This window comes from Euprymna scolopes, chromosome 32, assembly GCF_053919585.1.
Source record: "Euprymna scolopes isolate OS-2025 chromosome 32, ASM5391958v1, whole genome shotgun sequence".
NCBI classification, from domain to species: domain Eukaryota; kingdom Metazoa; phylum Mollusca; class Cephalopoda; order Sepiida; family Sepiolidae; genus Euprymna; species Euprymna scolopes.
In genome coordinates, this window is record NC_136513.1 from 39,858,631 (window position 1) to 39,874,668 (window position 16,038).

Genomic DNA, 16,038 nt, shown 5'->3' on the forward strand with positions numbered 1-16,038 from the left:
TAGACAAGGTTCAAAAGAGAGTCGCCAATCTGATAGGCCCTGAACTGGCATCTAAGCTTCAGCCTCTGTCCCATCGACGACACGTTGCATCCCTCTGCCTGTTCTACAAGTATTTTAATGGTGAATGCTCTAACAAACTGCAGACACTTGTGCCCTCACGACGTAGACACCTTCGACAAACCCGACAGGCAGCTAAATCCCACCCCCACACAGTAGAGATCCCTAGATGTAAAAGATCTTTCTACTCCAGTAGTGTCTTCCCCAGAACCGCTAGACTCTGGAATTCCATTCCAGGTCCCTGCTTCCCTAACTGTACTGACATGCAGAAGTTCAAGTGTAACGTTAACCGACATCTTGCTGCCCAAATCCCTACATAGTGCCCCAGAAGTTGCTGCCCCTGATAGTAGCCCCCTACACCAAGGTGGCAATGTGCCTTGTTTGGGGATAAAATGTAAAAAAAAAAAGAAAAAAAAAGGAAGTACGTTGAGTTAATCAGAGCACAATCCATTAAGGTACTTGCAAAACAGGCATGCGGATGCAACATTAAGGCGATGGGACAGTGGTTATAGTTTGTCTAGTAGTGCGGGACTCATTCAGTTGTAGATACTTTTTGGGGCCATATTTTATAGAGAGAGACTAGCGATAGAAGCACCCATCTTGACTTGGGAACGATACTCCTTGCACAGGCGAATAGTGACTTTATAACTGTATAGGATACTCTCAGGTGCGAGTAATTTTCTAGCATGGTAGAGGGAGCTTACCTTCTTTACAGCAGCCTTGGCAATGTTATTAATTTATTTGTTCCAGCTCATCTGGCATGTGAATATTAAGCAAGGGAGTTTGAATAATAAGCACTCAGACAGGGTTCTATCTGACATGTCAATCACATAACTCTCTATTCTTTTGTTTTTTTTTAGGTTAATAATCAGTCTGACTTATTTTGGTCTTTATCTGACGTCATCGTCTTTATCCGGTGATAGATACACAAATTATTTCCTGACAGCCCTCATGGAAATTCCCAGCACAATTATCCTGATGAAGATGTTTATGGCGTAAGTAAATACAGTGTTCATCCGACATCATCTTGCTAATAAAATTGTTTATGCACATACACTGTCAGGATAAAAGTAGACACCTTTAGACATTACGTAGACTTTATTACTAACATTTAGTTTGGTTGTTTTCTTTTACGGCACATCAATCCTTTTCGAGTTATGTAATGTCGAATTTTGAGGGGGGGAAAACTTTAATGCTTCAAGTACTTTATATCTTTAAATATTTATTCATGGAGGGTTTTTTTTTTTTTGGCATTTTCACCCCAAACAAGACACGGTACCACTTTGGTGTAGGGGGCTACTATATGGAACATAATTTTAGGGATACTATGTAGGGAGTTAAGCAGCAAGATGTCTGTTTACATTACACTTGAACTTCCACATGTCAGTACAGTCAGGGCTGAGAGGGAAAAGATAACAAAGTATCAAGGACTTATGTATGATATGAAACGAAATTGGAAATAAAAAGACGTTTCAATTATACCAGTCATCATAGGAGCAACTGGGCTTATGAAAAAGAACTTTAAAAAGTACATAGCAAGCATACCCGGTGAACCAAGTGCAAGTGAAATACAAACGATTGCACTGAAAGGGACGGCTAGAATCCTGAAAAGATCTCTTGGTTTGACTCACTAAAATAGGGGTAAATGTCAGACATCTGGTTTGATGTCCCATCCCCTAGAAGAAAAAGTTTAAGAAAAATGAAAAAAAAAAAGGAAGCAATAATCCGGAAGGGAATTCCAAAGCCTAGCAGTTCTAGGGAAGAAATTAGCAGAGTAGAAAGCTTTTTGGCATCTGGGGATCTCTACCGTGTAGGGGTGAGATTTTGCTGCTTGTCAGGTTTGGTTTGTTTCGGTTGTTTTGTAGAGGAAAAATATTGTTTTGGGTTTTAACTTTGCAGAACATGATTGAGTTTTGCAAAGGGAAAGGGGGCTTTATCATCAGTGTTTAGTGCATTTTACGTTAGAAAGCCAGTATCTTCATACAACCTGATTTGGTAGCATATAAATAATGAAACGAATGGAATGAAGGAAACAAAGACTCAATTGCTGGGTAAAATAAACGTGTTGTTTATTTACTGTTGTAAAATGAATGTTTTAGGTATAACACGTGTTCATGTCCGCGTTCGGGTGTAACCATCGTTTGTTGCGGGACTGGTCGTGTAGAAAGAAAAGGAAATGTGTGTTCATCTCACGTTCATGTCACTATTGTTTGTTCGCGCGTGAAAAGAGAAGTGAGTAATGTAGTGGAAATGGAACTGATAGTCCAGCGTGTAGACAAAGACAAAGATAGAGGGTTGACATCAGTAAAGCTGTGCGCCGTGTTACCAATCAGCTACGTGGAGGTGTTCTCTGGCACAAGTTGTAGATAGAGAGAGAGAGAAAGTCAATCCAGGTTATGGAGAGAGAAAGCGTATAAAGTGTATGTACTGTTTGTTAGCTTTTTGCCCCACATATATTAGCAAGTGGCGTGAGGCGCGCGGGCGTGCACACGCTAAAATGGTGGCGGCTGGTGTGCCGACCACTCGGCTCGGAAAGCGAGTCGGAAAAGGGTTGGAAACAGGTTGTCTCTTGCTTTTATAGTTGTTTCCGGTGGTCTTTTGCGCATGTGTGGATTTCCTTTGAAAGGGGAAGTGATGTTGCCCATGTGTGCGTACGTGTGCGCGTATGTGAGTACATGTGTGTACGTTAACGTGTGTCTGTATACACGTGAATGTGAGTGTATATACGCGAACGTGAATATATGTACGTGTGTGAACGTGCGCGCGTATGTTTGTGTGCGCGTATGTATATGACAAGTAATATAGCTTGATATGTGAACGCTTGTTTTTGCGTGAGACTAGAAAAGGCTCGCACACGAGCAACCTGGTATCAATATGTCAAGAACAAGAAGAAGAAACTGATTTTGATGAGTAACAAGGGAACTAAAAAGCGAAACGGGCCTTTTTTAATTTCATAATTTTATTGTTTGATAATCAACACGATTAAGAAATAAAACCTTTTTTAACATTTAAGAATAAAACATTCTTTTTAAAATTAATGCATTTATTGATTAATGTTACTTAACATGATTTAAAAATAAAATAATATATTTTTAGTTGCGATTAAGTGAAAAAAAAAATAATTTACGTTTGTTTGGTATCAGTAACATTTTCCCCCTTTCGGACGTGCTAGTGGCAGAGGCTATTTTGCAAGCTAAAATACGTATCTGCCAAGACCTTCTTTGAAGAATTTTGTTTGTAAATCTTGCATATTCTCTTATCCGAGCTCCCTCGGATTATCACTTATTTTGAGGATTACAAAACAATTTAGGTAGCCTTAAGTTGACATCACGAAGGAGATTGTACAGCCTGTCCAAAAAGTAACTGAAAGGTTTTAAACTTAAATAGATTCTTTATTTTTGATATTTTCAAACTCTATCTCCTCCGAAACTAAAAAAAGATTTGTGCTCTTTCCAAAATTTTATTCATGATAGATTGAAGAATCCCTAGATTGCGATTTAACTCCCTTATTTCGCTCCTGTCCATGTTAACAAACCCCAAACCCTGCAAGAATTGAAGGAAAACATCAGGAACGAAGGGGTAATAATCACCGAAATTCGGATTCTTAAACAAATTGTTGCAATATTTTTTATATAATGGCGGTACACATTTACTTGCTGCCCACCACAGCATGATGTGACACAAGGTCGGGAAAAGTGAGGATGTAAAGCAAGCTCCCCTAAAGGAGGGGAAATCTTGCCTAGCATTCCTCGATTGGTGCGCCTCAGGCAGCAAACAATAAACTTACCCACGCAAAAAGCCGGTTGGCAAGGCCTGGAAGGATGGACCTTCTTGGTATTATCGTATATCCTATAGGTATTGGGCCAGTTCCTGGCCTCGCACCTGTCGGGTTGATTCTCAAGAACTGATTCCTGGCAAGTACTTTTCTACACAGTCTCCAAGCAACGGAAACAGCAAAAAGATTCATCCTTACAACATCAAAGAATATAATGGAGGTATATAGTTGAATGCTGCCCACCTCAGCATTGTGTGACACAAGATCGAAAAGATCAGGGGGATCAAGCAAGCTCCCCTAAAGGAGGGGCACTCCTGCCTAGCAAAAATTGTCTGAATATCCCCGTCAGCATTCCCGGTCGGGGCACCTAAGATAGTAAACAGTGAACTTACTCCACCTGAAAGCCAAGTGACAAGGCCTGGAACCTCCTGGATGATACCCAGATGGCGTACCTCAGTTCAACAGGTACTGGGCCGGTTACCAGCCCCGCACCTGTCCGGCTAATTATCAAGAACAGATTCTTGACTTGAGAATATGATGAGTGTATGATGAAAAAAAATTGTAAGGTTCTACTTATAAACACTAGCGATAGGAATTGACCAATCAATTGGAGCCACGTTCTGCTAGCAACCAATCAGAAACCAGAATTGGTCCATAAAAATATTAAATCTTTAGCATTCCCGCACATAATTTTTCGTTTCCGCACAAGAAAGATCTTTGCTATTTGCCTGCAAAATTTTAATGTCCGAAACTTATACAGAACAGCAACCCACCGAAATCTTCAAGACGTGTACGGAATATCTGCCCATTGAAAACTTCTGAAATTAAACATAGCCTTGAATAAAAAGCAAATAAATGGTTGTTTGATAAAAAGTTACAGGCTCGGTATTAGCTTTCTAAACTTATGAACTTCAATAACATGTCAAAACGACCTTCGGTCGTGTATAGGAAAAATGCTGTGCGAATACTTCCACTTTACGGGACACAAAAGAAAAAAATAAAACTATTTCAAGCTGTAAAAATCACTGAAACATTTTTTGTTAAGCACCTATTTATTTTGACATGCCTGGATTCAACCACAAGAATGAGAAAGTATATATGGTTTTGTTTGTTGTTGTTGTTGTTGTTGCTTTTTGTTTGTTTGTTTGTGTTTAGATTTTACATTATTCCCATGTAAAATGAGTTAACAAAATGTCAGTGGAGATACTTATGTAAATTAACAGTCACTTGTTTTCCTGGTCCCAGCGGATGAAACCAATTTGGTTCAGCGGATATTTACAGGTCATTAATTCAGATTATCTGACGTCATTAAAAGTGCTTACGCCTTTGTATATATATATATATATATATATATATATATATAATACTAAAGAGAGGGGCGTCCGGCTTTGCCCAGGCGTAAAATACGCTTAAATATGATATTTTAATCTGTCCAGATTTCGTATATATTATTTTAAAGTCATGACTTCAAAAGTAAAAAACAAGTATTTAGGTGTCCTAAGATTGAATTGAAACCGAAGCATTAAAAGCTGGTGATGTTAATTTTATATTAATTTATTTCATATTATTTAATTTAATTATTTTTTATTTTATATTATATTATTTTATTATATTTATTTTCTTTTATTTTATATTATATTATTTTATTCCATTTTTATTTTATATTATTTTATTTTATATTAGTTAATTTAATATTATTTTATTTTGTTTTATTTTGTATTTTATTTTATTCTATATTATTTTATCTTATATCATTTAATTACGTCCAAGGATGGAATACTGTTGCCATATCTGGGCAGGAGCTTCTAAAAACAGCCTATCCTGCCTTGACAGAGTACAAAATAGACTTCGTGGCTTAGTGGGGGATGCCCTTTTCTCTTCTCTGCAACCTCTCTCCCACAGAAGAGACGTTGCGAGCCTATCCTTGTTTTATCGTTATTTCCATGGCAGGTGCTCGTCTGAACTCCAATCTCTGGTCCCCCCTCGCCAAACTTTCACGAAAAACACCCGTCTAGCTGAATCCACTGTGAAAAATTTCCCCCACTCTATATCTGTGCCTAAATCAAAACGCGGATTTCATGAGCAAAGCTTCTTTCTTAGAACTGCACGCCTGTGGAACACTGTTCCGTCTGCCTGCTTCCCTCCGGACTACAACTTGGATGTCTTCAAGTCTAATGTTAACAAATTCCTAATGAACCGCCCCCCTAATTAAACACTTCATAAAATCTCCTCACTAACGTGATGTACTTGCAATAACCCTTATCCCTGAGTGGCTTCCGGGCCTTGATAAGTGGTGATCACTGTGTAAAAAAAAAAAAAAAAAAAAAAAATTAAATTAATTTTTTGATATTATTTTATTCTACTCTATATTAAAATAACTTATATTATTTAATTTAATTTTTTTTTTATTTTATCTTATTTTATATTATTTTGTTTTATATTATTTTGATTTATATTATTTCGATTTAATTAAATATTTGTTTATATTATCTATTTTATACTATTTTATTTTGTTTGATTTTACATTATTTTATTTTATATCATTTAATTTTATTTTATATTATTACATTTTATTTTTATTATTTAATTTACTAATTTAATTTTTAATTTTTTATTATTGTAGTTTATTGTATATAAGTTTATTTTAGATTATTTTATTTAATATTATTTAATTTTATTTTTAATGTTTATGTTATTTTGATTTAATTTAATTTTTATATTTATTTATTTATATTATTTTATTTTGTTTTAGTTTATATTATTTTGTTTTATTTTATATCATTTAATTTTATTTTATATTATTACATTTTATTTTTATTATTTAATTTACTAATTTAATTTTTAATTTTGTATTATTGTAGTTTATTGTATATTAGTTTATTTTAGATTATTTTATTTAATATTATTTAATTTTATTCTATTTTTTATTTATATTATATTATATTATTTTATTCTATATTATTCTATTTTATTTAATAAAATTTAATTCAGGCAAATTTTTAATTTTATATTTTACTTTATTTTATTCTATATCATTTTATTTTGTTATATTATTTTATTTAATATTATTTTATCTTATTTTATTTTATAGGCTTTTATTTATTTTATATTATTGTATTTTATTCTATATTTGTTGATTTTATATTATTTAATTTTTATTATTTTATTAAATTCTTTTTTATATTATTTTATTTCATTCTATATTACTTTATTTTATCTTAAATTATTTTATTTTATATTATTTAATTTAATTTCATTTTTAATTCTATATTTTTCATATGGTTTTTTTATATTATTTTATTTTGTTGTATTTTATATTATTTTATTTTTTATTATTTGATTAATTTATTTTATATTTTATTATTTTATTTTATTCTATATTATTTACATTTTATTTTATATTATTTAATTTAGTTTTAATTTTATATTATTTTATTTTATTTTATGTTATTTTATTTTATATTATTTTATGATATTTCATATTTAATTTTATTTAATCTAATTATTTTTTATTATTATTTTATTTAATTTTGCAATATTTTATTTTATTTTATATTTTTTTATTTTACATTTTTTAGGTTTTTATATTATTTTATTTTGTATTATTTTGTATTTTATTTTATTTTGTATTATTTCCTTTATTTTTAATTTTAAATTATTTTATTTTATTTAATACTATATTATTTTATTTTAAATTATATTATTTGTTTTTATATTATTTAATTACATTTATTTTTGTATTTTTTATTACATCATTTTGTTTTATTGAATTTAATTTTATATTATGTTATTGTTTTATTTTATTACATTTTATATTATGTAATTTAATTTTTCCTATAATTTTATTTGTTCTATATTATTTTATTTTATATTTTTTTATTGTATATTATTTAATTTCATTTAATTTTTTATTTATATTATATTATTTAATTTTTTATTTACATTATGTTATTTTATTTTATTTCATATTATTTTATTTTATATTATTTTAATTTTTATTCTGTATTATTTTTTGTATTATTTTATTGTATTTTATATTATTTTCTTTTGTTTTATATTAGTTCATTCATTTGATTTTTTATTTTATCTCATATTATTTTGTTTTATTCTTTATTATTTTATTTTATATTATTTCATTTTTATTATTTTATTTTATATTATTTAATTTAATTTTTATTTTATATTATTTTATTTTATTTCATATTATTGTATTTTATATTATTTTATTTTATTTCATATTATTTTATTTTATATTATTTTATTTTATTTTTATATATTATTTTATTTTATATTATTTTATTTTATATATTATTTTATTTTGTATTCTTTTGTATTATTTTATTTTATTTTACATTATTTAATTTAATGTAATTATTTATTTTATATTATTGTATTTTATTCTATATTATTTTATTTTATATTATTTTATTTTATATTTTATTTTATATGATTTTTTATTATCTAACTTAATTTAATTTTTTATTTATATTATATTATTTTATTTTATTCCATATAGTTTTATTTTTAATTGTCTTATTTTATATCATTTTATTATATTTAATTTTTTTTTCTATATTATTTGTTAATATTATTTTATTTTATATTATTTTATTTTGTTCTATTTTATATTATTTTATTTGATTTTATATTATTGAATTTAATTTAATTTTTTATTTTATATTATATTATCCTTTTTTATTCTATATAATTTTATCTTATTTTATATTGTTAATTTAATTTTTTTTATTTTATTTTATATTATATTATTTTATTTTATATTATTTTGTTTCATTTTTTATATTATTTTATTTTGTATTATCTTGTATTGTTTTATTTTATATTATTTAATTTTATTCTATATTGTTTTATTCTATTTCATATTATTTTATTTTGTATGATTTTATTATGTTTTATTTAATATTTTATTTTATATTATTTTCTTTTATTTTATATAATTAAATTTAATTAATTTTTTTCTTATCTTATTTGATTGTATTTAATTCTAAATCATATTATTTTATTTTTAATAATTTTAATATATATTATTTACTTTAATTTAATTTCTTATTTTATATTATTTCATTTTATTTTATTCTATATTGTTTTCTTATTTTATATTATTTTATTTTATATTATTTTATTTAATTTAATTTTGTATTTTATATATTTTTTATTTTATTTTATTCCATATTATTTTATTTTATATTATTTAATTTAATTTTTTATTTTATATTATTTTACTTTATTTTATATTTTATTTTGTATGATCTAATTTTAATTATTTTATTTGATATTATATTATGTTTCTGTATATTATTTTATTTTATTTTATTAAATTAAATTTATTTTGTATTTTATATTTTATTTTATTTTATTCTATTATTTTATTTGAAATAATTGTATTTTATATTATTTAATTTAATTTAATTTAATTTCTTATTTTATATTATTTCATTTTGTTTTATTCTATATTATTTTCTTTTATATTATTAAATTAAATTTAATTTTGCATTGTATATATTGTTTATTTTTTAATCTATATTCTTTTATTGGTACTATTTTATTTTATATTATTTTATTTAATTTTATTTTTTATTTATATGATTTTATTTTATATTATTTAATTTTATTTTTTTTATTTTATATTATTTTATTTTTTGTTTAATCTTATATTATTTTATTTTATTTTAATCTATATTATTTTTTATTTTATATTATTTTATATTATATTATTTAATTTTTTATTTTATTTTATATTATTGTATTCTATATTTTATTTTATGTAATTTTACATTGTATTATTTTTTGTTTTATTTGTATTATTTTATTTTATTGTATATTAATTAATTTAAATCAATTTTCTATTTATATTATTTTATTTTATTCTATATTTTATTTTATATTATTTTATATTATTTTATTTAATTTACTTTTTTATTGTATATTATTTTATTTTTATTCTATATTATTTTATTTTTATTATATTGTTTCATATTTAATTTTATTTGATTTTTATTTATATTATTTTGGTTTCATTTTAATCGATATTATTGTATATTATATTATTTTATTTTATATTATTTCATTTTACATTTTATTTTATTTTTATTTTTTATATTTTATATAATTTTTTTATTTTATTTTATATTATTCAATTTAATTTAATTTTGATGTTATTATTTTATTCTATATTATATTATTTTATCTTATATTATTTTATTTTATATTATTTAATTTTATTTAATTTTTCATTTTCTATTATTTTATTTTATTTTATTCTATATTATTTTATTGTATATAATTTTATTGTATATAATTTTATTTTATATTATTTTATTTTATTTTTAACATATTGTGGACAGCTTTTTAAAAATTTTTCTAATCCTATTTTTCACTTTTGGATGGTTTTATTTTTATTTAATTTTTTTTAAATATATTGTTTATTCATTTTTTTTATGTATTCATATATGTATTTCCGTATCTCCTATTTACTGTTTCTATATCCTCTCCTTCTTTCTATTTTCTTTTCTATTTTTCCTATTTTTCCTTTCTTCCTGTATTATTGGCTCTGTTTTTTTTAATGATCCCAAATATTTCATAGTGGCTTATATTTTTCAGCTTTGAAATGCCATGGACTAAAAAGTTTTTTCTTAAATTTCTACTTAACTTTTCTTCATTGTTCTGATGATAAATAATGATTAAATATAACTTTTATTCCTCATCTTTTCATTCATTTTCAGGTATGGCCGAAAAAAAACTATAGTTAGTATGATGTTAGTCGCCGCGGGTGGTTTGGTTGCCGTCTCGATTTTGAAAAGTTTTGAAAGTAAGTTATTATTTTTATCCGTTTATTATAATCTCTCATATGATCATTCGGTTATTATTATCACAAAATACCTAGCTTGTTTACTAGTTTTATTTTTCGTATTGAACTATGATAATGTATATAATCTATATATAAAGTCGAGGCGTTAGTGTGTATGTGTGTGTGTCTCTTTGTGTACAACTCTCCTATAGCTCACACCCCTGGATTCATCATGACCAAACCCGACACAATAATGGTCTCTGACGTAAAAATGATGCACACCAATTTTCCAAGATCAAAGTCAAATGTTAAGGTCATATTTAGTGCGGCTCTTCATAAACTTCCCCATCTACGGATGGTGCACACCAAGTTGGGGTTCATCACCATCCCGGAGGTGGGGGGACGTAACCATCGCGCCAGCCAAGTTATTTGTTTTTTTTTTACATGGGAGTCACCAATTATCAAGGTCCGGAAGCCCCTCGGGGATAAGGGTTATTGTGTGTACAGTAGTCAATGGGATAATATCGTAGTAATCGTTAGTAATGGAGATTTGATAAAGTGTCTTACTTAAGGGAGCGGTTTATCAGGAATTTGTTTATGTTGGACTTGAAGACATCCAAGTTGTAGTCAGGTGGAAAACAGGCAAACGAAAGAGAGTTTCACAGGCGTGCACTTCTAAGAAAGAAGCTTTGTTCGTGGAATCTACGTTTTGATTTAAGTTAGAGTATCCTTTAATTATGAACTCGTCTAGGGAAGTGGTCGGCCCTATGCCAGATTCGCTTAGGAAGAATATGTCCGGTTTCGTCTCCTGCAATTGGGTTTAAACCTCTGGAAAGTTGGGACATAGACTCCTGATGTTGGAGAAGGAGACATGGTAGTAGGGGTCTACGTTGGAGGATGAGGTTCTAGGTTCTCAATTTGAATCAGATCACCCTTCGCTATCCCCAATCCCTCATCCCATTAAACAAATGTTAACTATTGTGATTCTTTGTAGTGGTTTCAGTTTTTATGTGTAAGAATATAAGTGTCAATTTTGATATAATCTATTTGCTATAAAGTTCATAGTTGGATTTCAGTCACTTCAGGAGGTAGTTTAAAATTTAGTCCCTTTTTCAGTCACTTCAGGGAGTAGTTAAAAATTTAGTCACTTTTTTAGTCACTTTAGGAGGTAGTTAAAAATTTAGTCACTTTTTCAGTCACTTCAGGAGGTAGTTAAAAATGTAGTCACTTTTCAGTCACTTCAGGAGGTAGTTAAAAAATGTAGTCACTTTTTCAGTCACTTCAGGAGGTAGTTAAAAATTTAGTCACTTTTTTAGTCACTTCAGGGAGTAGTTAAAAATTTAGTCACTTTTTTAGTCACTTCAGGAGGTAGTTAAAAATTTAGTCACTTTTTCAATCACTTCAGGAGGTAGTTAAAAATTTAGTCACTTTTTCAGTCACTTCAGGAGGTAGTTAAAAATTTAGTCACTTTTTTAGTCACTTCAGGAGGTAGTTAAAAAATGTAGTCACTTTTTCAGTCACTTCAGGAGGTAGTTAAAAATTTAGTCACTTTTTCAGTCACTTCAGGAGGTAGTTAAAAATTTAGTCACTTCTTTAGTCACTTCAGGAGGTAGTTAAAAATTTAGTCACTTTTTCAGTCACTTCAGGAGGTAGTTAAAAATGTAGTCACTTTTTCAGTCACTTCAGGAGGTAGTTAAAAATTTAGTCACTTTTTTAGTCACTTCAGGAGGTAGTTAAAAAATGTAGTCACTTTTTCAGTCACTTCAGGAGGTAGTTTAAAATTTAGTCACTTTTTCAGTCACTTCAGGGAGTAGTTAAAAATTTAGTCACTTTTTTAGTCACTTCAGGAGGTAGTTAAAAATTTTGTCACTTTTTCAGTCACTTCAGGAGGTAGTTAAAAATTTAGTCACTTTTTTAGTCACTTCAGGAGGTAGTTAAAAAATGTAGTCACTTTTTCAGTCACTTCAGGAGGTAGTTTAAAATTTAGTCAATTTTTCAGTCACTTCAGGGAGTAGTTAAAAATTGAGTCACTTTTTTAGTCACTTCAGGAGGTAGTTAAAAATTTAGTCACTTTTTCAGTCACTTCAGGAGATAGTTAAAAATTTAGTCACTTTTTCAATCACTTCAGGAGGTAGTTAAAAATTTAGTCACTTTTTTAGTCACTTCAGGAGGTAGTTAAAAATTTAGTCACTTTTTTAGTCACTTCAGGAGGTAGTTAAAAATTTAGTCACTTTCTTAGTCACTTCAGGAGGTAGTTAAAAATTTAGTCACTTTTTCAGTCACTTCAGGAGGTAGTTAAAAATTTAGTCACTTTTTTAGTCACTTCAGGAGGTAGTTAAAAAATGTAGTCACTTTTTCAGTCACTTCAGGAGGTAGTTAAAAATTTAGTCACTTTTTTAGTCACTTCAGGAGGTAGTTAAAAATTTAGTCACTTTCTTAGTCACTTCAGGAGGTAGTTAAAAATTTTGTCACTTTTTCAGTCACTTCAGGAGGTAGTTAAAAATTTAGTCACTTTTTTAGTCACTTCAGGAGGTAGTTAAAAAATGTCGTCACTTTTTCAGTCACTTCAGGAGGTAGTTAAAAATTTAGTCACTTTTTTAGTCACTTCAGGAGGTAGTTAAAAATTTAGTCACTTTTTCAGTCACTTCAGGAGGTAGTTAAAAATTTAGTCACTTTTTCAGTCACTTCAGGAGGTAGTTAAAAATTTAGTCACTTTTTCAGTCACTTCAGGAAGTAGTTAAAAATTTAACACTTTTTCAGTCACTTCAGGAGGTAGTTAAAAATTTAGTCACTTTTTCAGTCACTTCAGGTGGTAGTTAAAAATTTAGTCACTTTTTCAATCACTTCAGGAGGTAGTTAAAAATTTAGCCACTTTTTTAGTCACTTCAGGAGGTAGTTAAAAATTTAGTCTCTTTTTCAGTCACTTCAGGAGGTAGTTAAAAATTTAGTCACTTTTTTAGTCACTTCAGGAGGTAATTAAAAATTTAGTCACTTTTTCAGTCACGTCAGGAGGTAGTTAAAAATTTAGTCACTTTTTCAGTCACTTCAGGAGGTAGTTAAAAATTTAGTCACTTTTTCAGTCACTTCAGGAGGTAGTTAAAAATTTAGTCACTTTTTCAATCACTTCAGGAGGTAGTTAAAAATTTAGTCACCTTTCAGTCATTTCAGGAGGTAGTTAAAAATTTAGTCACTTTTTCAATCACTTCAGGAGGTAGTTAAAAATTTAGTCACTTTTTCAATCACTTCAGGGGGTAGTTAAAAATTTAGTCACTTTTTCAATCACTTCAGGGGGTAGTTAAAAATTTAGTCACTTTTTCAGTCACTTCAGGGGGTAGTTAAAAATTTAGTCACTTTTTCAATCACTTCAGGGGGTAGTTAAAAATTTAAATACCTTAAAAAATAGTTGCTCATACACAATCCACTTATTGCAAGGGTGCTTGCGAGACAGATACCCGAGTGTATAGCGAAAACCAACGCAAAACGCGGGTATCTTTGCTAGAAAATATATAATTACCATAAAATAATTATATGAAGAAAATGTAAAAGAAGTGTTGCATAAGTAATCTGATCATTTTATATAAATTATATAATCATTACTGATGGCCTAACGATATATCTTTTACTTATTTTGCTATTTCATGTATATACGCTTATAATATTATAAGGTAAGATAATATATATATATATATATATATATATATATATATATATATATATATATATATATATATATATATATAGGTGCCCTGCGTTGCCCAGGTGTTTGGAGGTGTATGCTGAGCAAAAAAAAAAAAAAATTTTTTTTTAACTTTGACCCCTATTATGATTCATATTTATTGTTTTGGGCTCAAATCAAGTTATTAAGTTAGATCCATGTTCAAGGAAACTCTATCTAAAATGTCAAGTGTTTAGACCCCAAATTGTTGGAGGAGTTATGTAGAGTTGTTAAAGGTCAAATCGTTTAACTTTGACCCCTTTAATCGCCAAATTTCTGGCCGAAAACGGATCACATCGATTTCCGCAAATATCAGTAACCTGAATATCAAATTTCGTGTCTGTAGACTAAATATTGACAGAGTTATTGCGTAGGGAAATGAACACAGACACACACACACACACACACACACACACACACAAACACACACACACGTACAGATACGTTCACTTTTATAGATATACTAGCAATGGGTGTCCAGCGTTGCCCGGGTGTTTGGAGGTGTATGCTGAGCAAAAAACAAAACAAAAAAAAACAACCAAAACAAAAACGGTAATTTTTAAAAACTTTTACCCGTATTATGACCCCTTAATATTTATTGGTTTAGGCTCAAATCAAGTTATTAAGTTAGATCCATGTCCAAGGAATCAATATCTAAAATTTCAAGTGTTAAGACCCAAAATTGTCGGAGGAGTTTGGTAGAGATCTCAAAGGTCAAATCGTTGAACTTTGACCCCTTAACAGCAAAATTTCTGTCCGAAACACGATCATATCGATTTTCCCAAATCTCAGTACCCTGTATATCAAATTTCGTGTCTGTAGACTAAAAATTGACAGAGTTATATATATTATATTTTCTTACCTTATAAGACACCTTCACTTTTGTGATTGTACACATCTTTCTTTTTCTTCTCTTGTCAAGGGCCGTGGTCGTATTGCTGGACAGTTTTACACACTCTGGAACTCGGGATTGTCCGACAAACTTATCCCGCCCAAAACATGATAGCTCCACCTCCTCGTTGGCGATGAACTCTGTAGGGGGTTGGAGTTCTGTTAGAGTTCCAAACTTTGATTCATCCATCCGGACCGTCAAGAGTAGCACGGGTCTCATTTGTAAATAGGATACGTTGAAAATCTATTTTCATGTAATTCTGTTCTCAAGCCTTTCGTTTTTTCTCGACGTTGTTTGCTCCATGGAATATTTTTGATATTCCTTACCATCTCATTCAACGCATTACATCTTTTTCCATTCATCACAACTTTTTTCTTTTGCGGCATATCGGCTTTTTTTATTTTTTTCTTGTATACTTTAAAAAAAATGTTTTTTATTGTGTGCATGTGTGTGCGTTTTTCTTTTCTCTTTTTTGTTTCTTAATTATTTTTTCATATCATCTAGTATTTATTTTCGTGGTATTTATATAATGGACCCTAAAACGTTGTAATTATCCGTGGTAACCGAGGAACTTTTTTCAAACCCACCCTTGTATGAGTGGTCTGGTACACGATGCCAAATTATGAGATGTATTTTGCATCGGTGTTATATATATATATATATATATATATATATATATATATATATATATATATATATATATATATACATATATACTAGTGTTGCATCGGGGTTATATTTTAGAAGATGACGTATGTATTGTTGTTGTTGCTCGTAATAGTAAAGTCTTAGAG

The 16,038-nt window shown here is 28.4% G+C and overlaps 1 protein-coding gene across 4 annotated transcripts in view; it reads left to right on the forward strand.

Annotated features, from left to right (window-relative positions):
• Positions 1–16,038, forward strand: part of LOC145256299 (organic anion transporter 3-like) — a 324,435-nt gene that overhangs the window by 299,611 nt on the left and 8,786 nt on the right. For all 4 annotated transcript variants that reach the window (XM_080115028.1, XM_080115027.1, XM_080115029.1 and 1 more), the window contains 2 exons: positions 918–1,052; positions 10,573–10,658. In XM_080115028.1, the coding sequence (XP_079971154.1) occupies positions 918–1,052; positions 10,573–10,658 (221 nt within the window). The remainder of the gene's footprint in view (positions 1–917; positions 1,053–10,572; positions 10,659–16,038) is intronic.